The sequence below is a fragment of the Teleopsis dalmanni genome, chromosome 2 (genome assembly GCF_002237135.1).
Source record: "Teleopsis dalmanni isolate 2A chromosome 2, ASM223713v2, whole genome shotgun sequence".
Classification (NCBI taxonomy): domain Eukaryota; kingdom Metazoa; phylum Arthropoda; class Insecta; order Diptera; family Diopsidae; genus Teleopsis; species Teleopsis dalmanni.
The window spans coordinates 112,534,747-112,552,037 of record NC_051847.1 but is presented as its reverse complement, the minus strand read 5'-3'; the positions used below and the strand labels follow the sequence as shown (position 1 = coordinate 112,552,037).

Below are 17,291 nucleotides of genomic sequence, written 5' to 3'. Positions count from 1 at the left end.
TTTTAACATCTTACTTAACTTTTCCTTGCAATAACTTCTAACAATCTCCATTTAAAACTTGGCTGGCACTAATTAAATTTTCTATTATCAAATTATTGTTACGAAGAAAAAAACAAAAAATTGCCAAATACAACTAATTGTTTTTAGAAGATTGTTGCACTTTTATTTCAAGCCGACAGAAAAACGCCTAATAATTTTCGCCCAAATCCAAAACTTCTGCACTAATATAAATATGCCTTGATATAATGTAAAATATTTAAGCAAACTTCTTACAAATAGTGTAGTATATTCAAATCGTAGTTAGCATAGCTTTTAAGATAACTATAACTATTGCTTACTATCAAGTAGTCAGTGTTTTTTGTGTGTCTTCTGCTTATATTAAATTAATATTAGATAGTAGATAGTAATTATCTTTCACTTGTATTTGTCATTGTGCTCCTTGCAATAATATATCTTACACTTTTAATGACAATAAACATATATTTCACTTCGCAGAATCAACATTATTGATCAGATTGTTTATATTGATAAAAGGAGATGTCACACTATTCGACCTTCTAAAACCACGTAACATACTACAAACCATATCAAATTTAGATGGTTCGATTAAGATTTTAAGATAGGTGTCATATGAAACTGTGGTTCCAAGCTCTCAATAAGTATCTGTGAAGTGCATGTAAACTCAACTTGTTTACTTATTTTATATATTATTTAAAATAATATTTATATTTAACGGTCATAAAAATAAACTGAATTGCCTTTGCATCTTTTCTAGCTATCGCAGCTGCCATTAAGAAATTTTTAAATTATAAAGCAATAAATTTATATGCATTTTTATGAATATTTTCATTTTTTATTATTATTGGAAGTTTGTGTCAATGCCTCGAACTGCATTTTTCATTCATAAAAGCAGGCGTTTACACAAATTGTTTCAACTCACAACCGAAATTCCATTCAAAACAAACTCTGGCATCATAAATTGTTTTCGTTTTCAACTGCAATTAATGTTTAAGCTTATTTAAATTAATTTCGAAATGTTAGAAAAAAGATAGTTAACAGAAAGTATCTGAAAAGTTAAGCAATTTAATCCCACGCTTTTTAGCGTCAAAACTGAAAATCGTTATCAGACAGCAGCACCGTACTGCTGCTGTCGAGTTCCCTGCGTTTTATTTTTTCCTACGCGTAAAGCAGTTTCAGATGAAAGCGAACTTTCCTTGACTTCCACAAACGCAACCAGTCACTGCTCTTTGCTGCAGTCGCTGTTGTTGGTGGCAATGCATTGACTGCACCTCATGTCAAACACTTCACTTCACTTCATCGCTTGCTCAACGTCTTGAACTGTTGAGATTGTTGTGCTTTTCTACTGCTGACAGCAGCAGTTGCCACTTGCAGTTTGATTTGGCTTTATATTTGGATTTGTATCTGACATCTTCTTATCTAGTGGTGGCTGTGGTTGCTTTTACATTGTTCAACTGATCTCGTTCTGTTGACAGCTTTTTGTCACCACTGTTTTTTCTGGTTAATGTTTTCCTCAATGGTGGGCCGTAATTTGTCTTTAAGTATGGAACAAATATATTTGAGCAGTTGTGAAACTAACAGATTTGCTGTTTGTTCACAGATAAAACTATTTGTACTCATGTTTAGTTACCTGATCCCTCGAGTTACAAGTGAAGTATTACACATTGAGCAACTTTATGACTAAACTTGAGTAGTAAAAGTGCTATTTAATTATTTTTTATTTCATTATTATATACGAGTATTACTTAATTTTTAATTTGTTTACTAAAATTATTAAAAAAAATTGTTAAGACTTCGTAATGAGATTTTCTAACAAATATAATAAATTGTGAAATAGTTTACAGATTAGTTAGATGTTAAGTTGTTATTATATTTTTTTTTGCACATTTTTACGAAATTTTATAAACGACGATGTAATTATGAAAAGAATTAATTAATGCTAATTATTGCTGAGTTCCAGAAAGATGTAGTGATCTTACATTTGTCTACTTGTGATTTACTTATTGAACTAATCATTGTAATTACCTAGTAATTTTTTTTGCGGTTTTCTAGGCATTGATCTGAATTGATGTTTGGGGACAATGTTCCCACTTTCAGCAAAGCAGCTATCTTAAAATGTTAACCGAAAGAAAAAACTTCAAAATTTTTTGATTATTAATTAAGTAATTAAATAAATTTTTTTAATAAATAAACAACGACTAAGATAGTTTATGCGTTTTGCATTAGTCATAACTAATAACATAGTAAGTGTAAATTTTGTTTATATTAATTAAACAATCTTCTAAAAACAATTAACAAAATTCATTTTTAGAAGAGAAATTAAGTATATTTTGGTTTTGAGTATTATAACACGGATCCACCGTTCAGATTTCACAGGATTTCATATGTGACACTAGCAGTTCAACCCATTAAATAGATGTTTCAAAAAGTCCACTGATGTGTTCAGCTCATTAAAAATAAAAAAAATGTTGAATTTGAAAATTTCTTCACTATTACCCTATTCACTATTAATTTTTAACTACTAATAAAAAAAACTTATTATCCAATCAGTGTGGCATGCGATAAGAATGTTACTTTGATAAAAAAAAAATCCTTTTTTTTATCGTTTTCACCAATGCTGATCTGAAGTTTTGAATGAAAAAGCAATTTGGGTATAAGTCCAATAGATCCATTGGGACACTCCACAATTAAATCGGCAATGAGATGAGTAGATACCAAACAAAGAGCAGTTCACTTAGTCACAAAAAATCACAAATGGACTTCCGTTACCATGTGAAATCCTTGGTTACCATGTGGAAAGAGAAGCATTTAATAGTTTATATGGCGTTATTGGTGAAATAACTATATTTCTTCAATTGCCCTTAAGACTGGTTCATAGAAACGGATTTCATTTCAACAATTAAATGATTGCAAAAAACTGATGTCTATTATGAGATCAAAGAAAAGTTATTCCAAGAAGGCCAAATATTGAAAAAGTTTTGGAATAAAGAATGCTTTATTGTTGAATAATATAAATTTTGTCTATAAGATATTATTTTATTATTCATCCTATAAACTTATTGAAAAATGGTTATCTGCAAAATAATTATTCAGCCCCTCATACACTTAAAAGAAAAAAATGAATTAAAAATTTTTTTTATCAGAATCACAAACTTATCCACATATACAAAAACTGTTGACACACTATCTGTTGTGAGGATCCCCAATCCTTTAATCCTCTCTGAACTTATTAAATCAACTTCAACTAAATTATGAATTATATTGAAGTCCAAGTTTTATATTCTAATTTATTTTCTCAAGTATCTCTTATAAATTAAACTGTTACTGTTTTTTTTATTTTGTAATTCTAAATATTTTAAAATTCATTATTTATAATAAAAGTCCTTTTCACATATTTTTAACACCTCTTGCCGTTATTGTCAATCATATCCTCGGTGTCGTGAGCCATCCAAAAGCTGATGCATGGAGTCAATGAAATTTCTACTTCTACTGTCCTTATATTTAGTGTTATTCACTAAATGAGCCTAAATTTGGAAAAAAAATTTCTGAAAAAAATATAGCACAATAAATGGTCGTAAAAAGTGGTCTGGAAAATGTCCCAGAAAAATGGCTAACAAAAAATTGTCATGACGGACGGGCGCCACATTGTCTAGAAATTTCTAAAATAAATTTGCATATCGTGTTTGTTTTGTGTCATGTTGTTTTTTTGACTGCTATTAAAGCATTTTTATTCGATTTTTTTTATATTTGGTTTAATTTTAACCTACGACCCAAGTCGAAATAATCATATCTAAAATTATAAAGATTTTTGTATTTGAAAGTTTTTTTTGGCGACCTTCTCGTCTTTTACACAACACTAGAAAAAAGCCATAAAAATGTACAAATACATCACACCAACTAAGTCTACTAATGAGCAATTTATTCTAGATGGAAGTATGTTAAAAGGCATCAAACATTTACTCATGTTCATTGCCAGGACGATAGGAGTGAACCGTCGTCCTTATGTGCAGACTTGAGATTTTGTTTGGTGTGATAAATGTACTAAATAAGTTGAATAAGTTTTTAATGTTATATACAATAACTAATATAAATTAATAACTTTTTGGCGTTTACATCAAAAACTGTAAAAAGTGTACATATTCTTAAGTTTATATAGAGCCTTTATGTTTGCGCTTTTCAAATGAGATTTCGCACTTTGAACTTTTCGGGTTTGGACCTTAATTCTATATCCAAAATAAAGATATTCAAATAAAATTTAATACAGAATGTACTCATAATTATATTAGAGAATGTGCAAAATATTATTTAAATTTATTTAGATTTAGATATAGCAGCCAATTCTGACACGTGTTTTTATTGGAGTATTTCTTTTCATGTTTACAGTTTATATATAACAAGTGGTAAATAATAATTGGGTTGCTCAGCTTAGATATAGTACAATATAAACTTAATATATAAGACTTAAGAACATAATTTTCTTTGAAAAACTTTCTTATTTTATATATATAAGAAACCTCTAAGTCAGTATTTAAGTATCTGCTATAGACGAGAATATTCGTGGTGCAAATTATATGAATCGGTTCAGATTTATATATAGCTGTCTTACATTAAACTTTGGGCTTTGGATTAAATTTTATTTATGTTTTGTTTACTTCCGCCCACTCTAAATAGCTTATCCAACTTTAATAGCGAACGAGATATAGGCGTGAACAAAAAATTATTAGTATTTTTAATGTATATTATATTATATATATGCATCTGAGATCCAGCAAAGCCAGTGCTGATATCTTTACTTGTTTATTGCTTCATTATTGCGTCACATTTTTCGGTTGCAATGTCTAAACTAAATATTTTCATTTGTGTAATAAAAAAATGAAATAAAAATAATTTTTTTACAACATTTAAGTAATTATTAAATTTATTTGCTCGGCATACATTTAAGTGCTAAATCAAATAATAGTGTAGAGTCATTGTTGTTGTTGTTTCATTTTAAGTTTACAAATAAAACTCAAATTTGCACACAAGCCTTGCTGCCACCGCACTTCACTTCACTTCGCCAGGCTTTACTTTTGGGTTTTATTTGGCGCACAATTTATGCTTGAACTTCCGCTTTGCAAGTAACTTCCGGTTTGGATGCGCAGTGCAACTTTTCATTTTTGCAGCAATAAAAAAGTGAAATATTTTTTACTTTGTGTTGGACATTGTAGCTTGTTAGTTGTTTCATTAAAGCAAAAAAGCAAAACATCAACAAGAATTTATGACAATTGTATCTTGTATCTTATGGCTTTGCATTTTTGAATTTTTGTGTTCGAAACTGCGAGTTTCGGTCGATCCCTTTATACCTTGCATCCTTGTTGACTTATGAGCTATGAGCTGTTGCACTCGACTTTACTTAAAAATATCCTCAAGGACTGCACTAGATTGTTTACTTTTTAGTTAGATTTTTGCTAAAAGCTTTATGCTATTATTATGTTTTTTTCTTTTTTGTTATTTTTGCTTAGGAATACTTCAAGAAATCCTTCACTTTAAGGATTCAGTCTAGCGTAGGCTCCTTAAAAATATTACACAATTTTAGACATTTAAATTTTAAACAATTTATTATGTTCTTCTTAAATAATTGTAATTTATTTTAAATTCCATCAACTTTAAAATCGATCATTATAAATGCGTTCACAAATGGTGGCTTTGTGCGATACGTGGATGTTAGTATTCGGTAGTAACCTTTCTGCACAAAACTCGGAAAATCGGATATATTCAGTAAGCATCTACTTAGTGTTATGTTCAATGGAATATCGGCATAGGTAATATCGACATTATCACCAAATAGTGGTAGATTGGAACAATTTGAAGTAGAACGCATCAAATATTTTTTAAAATAGACATTTGCATAAACCAGCACATTCGTAGGAGGCACATAAAATGGAGTTAAATGCAAGTTATCATTGCCCTGAAAACTGCAGTAAATTTTCACTTCCACCTGTAAATATTAAATATTGATTTTATTTTTAAAATTCTAGAGTACAATATTAGAATGCACAGTTAAGTTTCGATTTAACTTGACAAATTATTCTAATTTTAAGTGACAATTTACAACACAATATCCAGCACTCAAGAATTACTTAAATTAAAAATTATTGAAAAACTAGCTCTGTCTTTTTTGTAAGTGTATTGTTAATATATAATTTTTTATTTTAAATTATTTTTCTCTTAAATTCCACCGATTCTTGACATTTAAACAAAATCACAACTAATTCATGAAGTAATGATTAGCAATACTAGAAACTGTATTGTTAACATACTGTTAACATATAATGCCATTATATTAAGTTGTAGCAATTTAAAAAATGCCACTGTAATTTACTATAACTGTAACTATAACTATACTTACGAAATAGTTATCATCCAACACATCCTTATGCATAGTGTGATATCCCGATATTCCATAAAGTCCACGGCTAATTCTCTCTGCTTTACCTTTTGTGTCGATCAAGCTAGTATTAGTTGAGTTTCCTTTGATTCCCAAAAACACATAACTCCATTCCCGTTTACTTTCTTTAGACAATACTAGGATAAAACAGGCTATTGCTACGATAACCAAACTTATGAATTTCATTACTTTGCCAAATGTCAGATGATGAAATTCTACGTAGTTTAGCAGACAGTGCATTAATGCAATTAGACTATCAATTCGGAAAGTTTTTCATTTTTAAATGGAGTAAATTTAAAAAAAAAAACAATTAATATAATTTTATTATTAATCCAATACTCCAACAAGTGCTTATTAGCAGCACTTATTGTTTCTCTCGTGCTGGTAAATTTCGAACAAAGGTGTTTCAACACATATTATCTATCTACTATTTATCTAATGAATGTTGCAAGTTTCACTGTGATATCAATTATTTTAATTGTAATGTAAATTGTTACTATGTATATAGATGATGTGTTGTGTACAATGTATTAAATTATATATCTATATAATTGACAATTTTGCATGGTTCATATGGTGGTAATGTGAAGCGTTTAAAAATTTTATCAATTATTTTCAAAATAAACTAGTAAAATACAATATAATAAGCATAACGCAATGTAAATTATATCATGTGATATTTTGTTCTTTTAAAACTCTTAAATATCTTTTGTTGATCTACTTTATGATCGAAATATTCTCCTCAAATTGATAAACTCACCACATGACTGTTAAATGCCAATCTGCAACAATTTAATACTAATACTTAAATTTATATACTAAATTAAATACTATTAAATACTAAAATTTAATAGTTTCTGAATTTATTAAAAAATTAGTAATTGTATTTGAAATAGTTGTTCTACTTAGAAATTCTCATCGATTGAATAATTTTTTTGGTTCTTATTATGGACATTTCAGAACATATTGTCATTAAGTTATTTTAAAGTCTGATTGACAAAAAATATGTGTCATAATATTAGGTTGCTCGGAAAATAATTTCGTTTTTTCCCGACAGAGGATGTAATTGTATTTTCTTGGACCCAACTTCACACTTAAGCCATTTAATTTTTATATGCTTTGAGAGCTCATATAGCAAGGTCTGGGATTATCCTCGAAGCTCAATGTATGGGTTCCCCATGTTCTCATAGAGAGAAATCTGTGTCGCCGCATTGACGTCCGCGATTTGCTTCTCAAACGTCACGAAAATGATTCCTTTTTCAAGCGCGTCATCACTGGGAACGAAAAATGAGTTGTATACAACAACGTCAAAGGCAAGAGGTCATGCAGCACAAAAGATGAACCGCCTCAAACCATTTTCAAAGCCCATATTCACCAAAAAAAGGTGATGCTGTCTATTTGATGGGATTTTAAAGGAATCGTTTTTTTTGAGCTTTCACCGGATAACACAACGATTAATTTGGAAGTCTACTGTCAAACTGAATGATGCACCTCAACAGAAAAGGCCAGAACTAATCAACAGGAAAGGTGTAGTGTTTCACCAAGACAACGCGAGACCCCAAGCTTAGTCACTCGCCAAAAGCTTTTACAGCTTGAATAGGATACAATGCCACACTCACCATATTCTCTAGACTTGACACCATCGGTAATTATTTGTCGGTAGGTAGCTGAGTTTGCCGATTTCTGCTGTAGATATTGGAAAATTCAAGAAATTAGAGTAATAACTTTCGTTCTAAAGATATTCGCACAAAAGATATTTTCTGTACAGAGCTGAGAATGCAAGAGATATGTTTTCTGCTCGCTTCGAAATATCTTAACCGCTTAGCTCTCATTTTATTTTTACCTTTGAGTTCTACCTCGACGTCTACACAAGCTAGACTTTCACAATATTTTCATGTACAAATGCCAATATTTATATTACAATTATTATATATACATATATATATGTATGTAGTATGTACATGCAAATATTATCTGTATGTTACTGAAAAAGAGATTATATGCAAAAAGCTTCAAACTTCAAACTAGAAGTAACTAGAAAAACTTTATATTTATATATTATTTCATTTCATAATATTTATATATTATTTAAATAAAATATTTTTATTTATAAAGTATATTTAATATTTATATATTCCTTCTCTATTAAGTATTAAGTTGTCAATATTTCGAAGACTTTTGGTTGCTTCAGAAGGACGGGACGATTAAGGACCTGTTCTTACACTCATGGAATTAGAATTATTTTTAGTGAAGCAATATCTAAAATTATATATTAGTTGTATTGTTTTGATAATTAAAATAAATGGAGCTTAAATTTTTATGCTTTAAAAAGTAACAAGACCGAAAAAGCATGTAAATAAAATATCACATATATTGAATTATCTGAGGATTAGTTAAATTTCACGTTCTTATCTTTAACGAAAAGATCCTAAAAATTCGTTTAATCGTACAATTACACAAAGCATTGATTCAACTATATCTCCAGTAAAAGTGAATGAGAATCAAGTTACCGATATGAGAACTTAAAATTGGTATTTCATGCGTGTTACTTGTAGAAATGTCAGATGTAAATGAGACATACCCGAAAACGCCTTTCTGTCAAACACGATCATTTCTAAAGAAATAAAAGATTCAAGATGATAACTGATAAATGATAAATGATATTAAATATCGCAAAACAGTTCCGTAACTTTTGGTAAGACTAAATTAAAAAGGACTAAAGTTACATGGAGGTTAACAATTCGATGTCAAAAAAAGAAGACGTGGGCACATACCACTGTGAAGAAAACATTGTGATCTGCAATAATGTGGTCTGGTTGAAGGACTGCAAAAGCAAACAGAATTTTATTATTATTTTTTTAATTAAATGAACTTCTTACGCAGAATCTAGATATAAAATTCTAATAGTTGTATAAAGAAATATATGTGTATAAAATGAAATGTTGTCCATAATTCAATTAAAAATCTTCGCTGACCGTAAAAGTTGTATTCCTTTTAGTTGAAACAAAATTGTTACTAAATGTTGCAGGCGAGTTTTGCAAATAAGTACTCGCACAATAAATGTAATTTATTTCTCTGTACTCGTATCTCTTCTGATTCCTCCTCATTTTTTATCTGTGTATGTTTTTATAGCGCTTGCAGTGCTTCCTGCAATGTAGTACCAACAATTTAAATGTAAATGTAATTTAATTGTTTAGCTTCAGTTTCAGTTTCAGCTTCAGCATTGCAACATTTCATTGCTGTTGCCGGGTTTTAGTGTTTGAAATGTTTTTATGTTGCTACAGCGCTTTTTTATCTCAGTTGCCCGCATCTGAAACATAACGAAAATTCATAAATTTTTAAACTTTATATGCTATTTCAGAGCCAAAATCATCTAGAAATAAATTTATTTTTGTAACAATATAAATATTTGATATTTTAATTATACCAATGTATGCTTAACACTACAGAAATAACAAAATTTTTATCATTTTCATGTTAATTTGCGTTTATTTGAGTACTGATATGAATTCTTATCATGTTTATTTTATTATAATTTCTGTATGCATTATGGACAGAGATAAACATAAACATTCAAACCTAGACAAACCTAGACAACATTTTCCACATTGCCGGCTATATGTCAGTAGTAGGTATGTACTCGTATGCGTACTTGTACTCGTAAATCCGCAAGGCTAATAAAGTTATTGGGTTTTACGTGAACCCCTTTAACTTTTACATATAGTTATTAACATATTTTCTGGTTTATTTTTTTTATTAGGAGTATCGTTTATCGAGACACAATTTTAATTTATCATTTATCGTTGTCAACTGCTGTTATCGCAAATATGGCCTTCACATTTGAACCATTGTAAAGTACCATATAAACCACAATATGTGTCAACACACTGTCCTTTTTGTTTTGCTCACTCTGTGGGCTACTAAGCTCACAGCCCACAGCCCGCAACCCACATCCCCCAGTCTACACGCCTGTTCTGTTATCAGCCCATTCTGATATTGGCCAGAAGCGTCAGTGGAAATGTCAATGCAAACTTCCTTTTTTATTTTATTCTATTTTAGACTCGTTTTGCTTGCCAATTTTCAACATTTGCTGTAATTTATCTTTGTTGTCTATCGCCGCTGATAGCAGGCGTTATACTCGTAACTAGTCTATAAGTATATTTAAGAATTCCAAATAAAACAAACAATGCCATTACACCATCAAACATATTTGACTGTTCGTTCGTGTTGATTTGGTGTTTGTTGTTTGCTGTTTGCTGTTACTTTGAAGTTTTGTTTGCAAACAGAATCAAAAATTAATTTTTGTGCACATTTTCACAATATTTTTGTGTTTAAATCGCGAATGTCTGTGATTAATGCTCAAAATTTGTTTGTCTGACTCTCGATTTGACATTGATTGACGTATGAGGTTAGGCTGAGGCTGAGGCGGAGCCTCAAACATTTTGATTGTAATATGCAAATTTTTGCATTCACGTCACCATAAACGCATATTTTTGGGCATAGTTAAATCACGGAATCGAAAGAAAATAAGTTCTGTGATGTTTACTAAACTCTAAAACTTCTTATAAATAAGCAAACATAGGTTCTTGGCAAGAAGAATAACTCAAAGTTGTTTGTAATTATTTGACTTACTTAACTTACCTCATATGAAATGAATTAGTTCCAATATATACCCTATCAAACTAATGAGTATATATGCATATTTGTAGTTACATTAAGTGTTGATCGTCCCTATAAGTATCCTTTCTGATTTTATTTAAAATAAAATAATTCCAGACTGCAGGCAACTTAATGTATTTTGTATAAGGAACTACACCTTCATCATCCCTGCGAAGATAATGAAATGTTTTTGATTTTCTGGTAGCTGCAAGTTCACTCTTTTGTCTTATTTTCCTGATATTTGAAACAGAAATATGTTCGACTCTATTGCAATAAAAATCCTTTCAATATCGATTATTTTGTCTCTACAAAACAAATGTAAGCCTCTTGTTATATTCCTTCCATTTCATTACATTTCACTTCCTGCAACTTTCGTCTATTCCATTTATCTATTTTGTTATGTCGGTTTTGTTTGGCAATCAATTATTGCATCATTAATCAGTCGGCAATTGGAAATCCAACTACGATTTTGACATTCGATATCGACTGCTGTCTAAATTGAACATTTTTATTGATTGTCCTGTCCTGTTTTTTTATTTTGCACCATCTCTTTTTTCTTGCGTTATGTTATGGATTCAGTTTCCTTTTACAGAAGTTTTTACCATTTTATTAAAATGCTGAAGTATGTTATTAGAGCATAATAATAACCAGAATAAGCTTTCGTACCGTATAGTTGACTTGATTAAACAGCTAACTAGAATGTATTGTCAGTTTCCTAAGATCGGAATTTTTATAGAGCTATATTATCCCATTTATTTTGTGTGATGTCATAGTTCTACTATTATTGCCATTGTTATTGTTAACGATTTCTTTCGAATGTCCATTATATTTTGTATTAGCTATTTATTAAACGACTATTACGTACTTAGTCGTTATGAAAATATATTTCAGTACGAAATCTAACACTGAATATGCGTTGTCATGTTGAGATCATAGCTAAGAGTCCTTTATATAAATATTATTGAAGTATATAAGTCTGCAAAATTATTTGCTTAGAACAATAAATATATTTCATCGTTCAAAAATGTGAGTTCCGAACCGTTAAAATTTATAATTTTCAATTCAAACCACTCTAAAATTGATTTGAATATCAACAAATATATAGAAACTAATACCGTTCATTTGATACGCCATTTCATATTAATTGAGATATATATTTGTGTATTGACTTTTGTCATGCAATGATTGGAACCAATCCGCCGAAGGATAATGATAACAAAACGAAGTACCTAAATATTAAAAATCAATTGCGGCAATTCCAAATGTGTAACATAGTTTAACAAAAAAGTTAGTTTTATTCCTTTAAATTGGTTCTGGTCTGTAACGATAAACCACTTGAACATATCAGTTACTGATTGGTAGGTAAAACGAAATGATTTCGAATCTTCCCCAATAAGCTAAGAAAACCGCTTTGATTCCACATACATTGAAGTTGTGCGCAGAAAGTTGGCCACATTAAAACCAGCTGGTGTTCAGTTCTGCATTTGTGGTATAAAAAAATGTCGCTCTTGATCTGGCTCCTGAAGAAATATTGGTCTAATTTCTGCTGGCCTGTCGCAAAAATGATGACTACTTTTATCTGTGGCTTGCAGAGCAAAGATTGAAACAGGTGCTGCCATAGAAAAAACGCCAAACCGTCAAGAGTATTTTTAATTTAAGAAAATCCTTGTGTATTATGTACTGCTAAATCCAGATATGTCAATATTATGCATATCTAGAAGAAATATATATTGCTTTCTTTTGTCTTCTTCTTCGAAGTGAAATATTTGAACGTATATTAAAAATCGAGCTCATCACAAAAATTAGTGAAGTTTTTCTTTATATCCTAAGGAAGAGTGATTTGTGATAAATATTTGATTAAAAAAAATCATTAAATTTTAAAAATTATAACAAGATTTGCTTTTATCTACATCTACATACATACACACACACATTCCGCATTTTCAAGAGAAAATAAACTGCGTGAAATATTTATAATGCCATTCTTTTGGTGTAGCACTTGTAACGTATACGTCGAAAATCCTCACATGACATGGAAGATGGATGAATCTTGTAAGTTGGACATGTTGTAAGCATAAATAAGAAAACCTAAACGAATTAGAAGACACACAATAGTTTCGCACAAAAGAATGAAAAAATAACTCATAAAAACGCTTGGCAAATCGAATTTTCACTGCTAGCCCTGTTTCCTTCCAAGTAAAGGAAAGCACTGCAAAGCAAACAGCAACATTCACTGTTCAGAGTTTGCAGTTTGCATACTTTCATACTCATTGTCCATGTGTGTACGAGTATCTTTGTTGGTATAAATCACGTTTGAGAATTAAAACTAACAATCCAACAAACTCACATACCAAACCATCACCACCACCATCGCCACGCAAAGGAAAACAAATCCATTGAGACAGTCACAACACTTGGGCAGTGTCGAGTCTTGCTTTCTAATGTATACTACTCGTGTACTGGTACTGAATGGAATGTGGGTCAGTATGCCTAGATGATGCTGGCGCAAAGAGTTGAAAAGGCTTTTGATACATGGCATATGATTTAAACGCAAACTTGCACTGAAATGCCTTCAACTTTGATCCTTAAGGCGGAAGGAAGTGTGCCATACTTTAGTTGACTTTTCACATTTTTTTCGTTACACACTTCTCTGCATATTTACTTTTTCCAATTTTTTATCAATTTATTTTCCTAACACAACTTTTGCTGTGACCTCAACTTTATTTTTATTTGCACTTTTGTCAGTATTAGCTTTCCCTGCTTTCTCCATTAAGAAAACTTACTTAAAATATTAACTTTTCTTTTTTCCTTCCTTGTCTTTGTTGTCGTCCTTTTTTGTTATTCCTGCCTTTTGCATGGAATATTCATCAATTTTTCCCAAGGTTTTGTGGATTGCGACCGTTTACCATTTAGCATAGGTAAACTTTTGTAAATACTTGATTAAATCACACTTTTGTAGGAATTTTTTGCCCCATTCGAAATACTTTCTTCGCTGTGCATGTTCCACGTTCTGGATTATTACACAGTTTTGACTTTATCCCTTGTACTTCCGGACTTTTTTGATTAACTTTTTGCTGCAAATTAATTTTATTCCTTGGCGTCCATTTTGGAACAATCAATTGTTAATCTTTTCCTTGCTCTGTGCAGTTTTGTAGTCCATTTGCGAAAGAAAATTACGAAGGTTCCGCTTGTTTACAAAAGTTTCTTAGTTTGTTACAAAAATATTCCCATTTTCGTATTCTATTTTTCCGTTGGAAAGTTTTGCATAACTTTTTACTAAACTTGCAATTAATTGTGAATTAATCAAACTAACGGCGGGCGCATAGCGTTTGTCAGTTTTTACGTGAAAGGATGCAAAATGTTTCGTAGATCAATAAAAAATTTCACTTTAAAAGTTTTTTAAAAATTTCATGCTAAAGTAAAATTTGTCCAAAGTTTTCAGTTATATACAATACATACAATATTTTTTTATACGAAAAAATTTTATACAACAAATAACCATGTTTCCTAAAGAATCTTGTACTCAGTTACATTAGTTTGCTTTTTATTTTAACCATGAATATACATTTAATAAGTATATAGTAACAGGCATTAATTAATATTTGGCTACAAGTAATTCTAGACCACCCCTGTTCCACATAAACATTTAAGACTATCTGTCGATAGTTGAGTGGATGAACTCTCAGGATTTTTTATATATATATTCGTATAAAGTACACCTAATGTATTGATACTGACAGTCACCCATCTCAAAATTGATCTTATACTTATATAAGGTGGTAAAATACAATGGCGGATATATATAAATAGATTTAATATTAACAATACGTTAACTTCATATACAAAAATCAAATCTAAATCAATTGGAATAAAATATTTCAAATTTTAATCAAGAAACAAAAAATTATAAAACGTATGTAATCTCCTGTATTCCATTTTATTCCGACAAATTCAAGTCAATTGAAATTAATCATTATTAAAATAATTAATACAGTTGTACCAACAATTCTTTTTTATAAAAATACAAAATTATACCTATATAGAATTATAACTTATAACATTATTCAGAAATAAATATGTTGTGTCAGTGTACATACCTATAATAAAAAAGAGTAAGTAGTACATATTTATATATAAAATAAACTCAAACCTGTAATGAAAATTTAAGAACAGGCAGGAACTGTAAATAGGCACCACTAGTTTCTTTTATAAATTACCAGATCTGTTTAAGAAAATCACTTCTACCCGATAAGTATCTTCTTTTTTCCTGGAGGGTTTCACTATTGACTATTTAGTCAATAGTCAAATAATATATAATTAAAAATTAATATAATCTGGGACCGCAAGACTCATGCAATTTTAGAGATTTTGTGTAATTTCCTATTTATTGCATTTAGATACTCATTTCTAATATGTAATATGTAATATGTAATATATGTAATATTTCCCCGATGCATTTAGTCGGGGATGTCTTCATAGCAGAAATTTGGTTTATTTTTTATAGGTTATAAAAAGATAAATACTTTGAAAATAAGTTTTGAATTTCTAATTACATTTGGTATACTTCGGTTGTTTTTTGACCAAACTTAGCACGAATGCCTACCTCAACATATGAAAAAGTTTCTTTTTAAAGAGTGTTTTTCAAAACCAAAATCCAAAACTAGCGACCGATTTCTCTATATATAAACTTAAATTTTCACCAACGGGTACTAAAGACTTTCTAATAATAAGAACTGTGTATTTAAGAGCTATGGGGTATAGTAAACTGATAATAATTAAACCAAAAAGAGTCATTTATTGTTTGAACTTTTAAGATAAAAGTGTTTCAGATATATCCTCTGCGGACATTTTGATAAATTTTGTACCATTTTCATATTTCACAAGTGGAAACCTGTACGGATAAACTTAGTTTAGCTTAATACTCTGAAAACAATCACATTTTTGATTAAATTTATTTGACACCCAATATGACAAAAGAAAATAATACTATATAAAAAAATGCTTATAATAATAAATTTCAACAACAAAGTTTTATTTTTTGAATAACCGTACTATTGTTCCAAGTGTTGCCAAATACAGTAGTTTCACTTATCATCAGTAGTTTTTTAAAGACTTTCAGATTGCATTGTGTGTACTTAGTTTTTGAACTACAATTACTAAGGTTTGAACTCGAACTCTGTCAACTTTGAAGCGCGGATATATGTATCAGAAACTTGTATTAACGCCGTCCTTGACTTGTATTATTCCCAATATTGTGTTCTATTATAATGAATGCATAAACCACAGGTATATTTAAATGCAATTAAGTATAAGTACAACTTACAAAACTATGTTTTGTTCTTAAATTCAAACAATGTTTTCTATAAAAACATTAATTTATACATTTTTTTATTTGCTTTGAAAAGCTTAAAGTGAAGTGAGTCTGTCACAAATTTAGCCTGCATTTCTATTTAAAATCAATTTTTATGCTCGTTTTCAAGGCTTCTACTGCGAAAAGGAAAAGTGGTGATAGTCAGTGATCATGCACCTGGTTCAAATGATGTCAAATATCCATAATCAGTGGTTCTTGGAGACCACGGCTTAAATTTCACATAACGCATTTACACATATTGCAAATATGCTTTCAATGATCAATGACCAAAAGATTTACATAATTAAAAATTAAAACTTTGGATTTATTATTGAATATAAAATATCCCAGATTTTGCACTGAAATGATCAAGATTCCTTAGATCCAAATTTACTGAAATTTTCTGTCGAGCTTTACTGAAAATATATACTTTTGATATATTATTTTCTGTGTCTTCTTAGTTTTCTCCAGTTTTAGTAGACTTTTTGAAGTTGTAATTGTTATGTTTATTGTCTCATTGGAAAAATGTGATAAGGCAAGTAAAACGAACATTAAACACCTACCATTTATTGTTATTGTAATCAGATGAAACTATAGCAGGAGTACCGATTGCCACTTGGTCGTAATAGACGAGTATGTTAGTTACACAAACTCTTCCACTCCGGGATTTGCAAACTAATTACAGTTGTGTTCAATACCATATTTCTATATGTTCAGCAACCGGCTTACGTTCAAAAATGTTAACAATTGAAAAAGATTTGTAGCGTATCTATATGTTTCTGGTTCTATTCCGTAGTACATTATAGACATTTCTTTAAATCATCTATATTTAACGTA

At 29.8% G+C, this 17,291-nt stretch overlaps 1 protein-coding gene across 1 annotated transcript; it reads right to left on the bottom strand.

Annotated features, from left to right (window-relative positions):
* Nucleotides 1-5,647: 5,647 nt before the first annotated feature.
* LOC119675470 lies at nucleotides 5,648-6,677 on the bottom strand. The gene is made up of 2 exons (XM_038086676.1): nucleotides 6,407-6,677; nucleotides 5,648-5,995 (listed from the first exon to the last, which is right to left on the bottom strand). Exons 1-2 carry the CDS (start codon nucleotides 6,629-6,631, stop codon nucleotides 5,648-5,650), a joined length of 573 nt encoding a protein of 190 aa, XP_037942604.1. The 5' UTR covers nucleotides 6,632-6,677.
* Between the last annotated feature and the right edge of the window lie 10,614 nt (nucleotides 6,678-17,291).

Bases quoted from the DNA above. Each gene is read 5' to 3' on its own strand.
- LOC119675470 (XM_038086676.1), bottom strand. From the start codon at position 6,631: ATGAAATTCATAAGTTTGGTTATCGTAGCAATAGCCTGTTTTATCCTA. The intron at 5,996-6,406 runs GTAAGTATAGTT...TAATATTTACAG, and splicing joins TGTTGGATGATAACTATTTC to GTGGAAGTGAAAATTTACTG.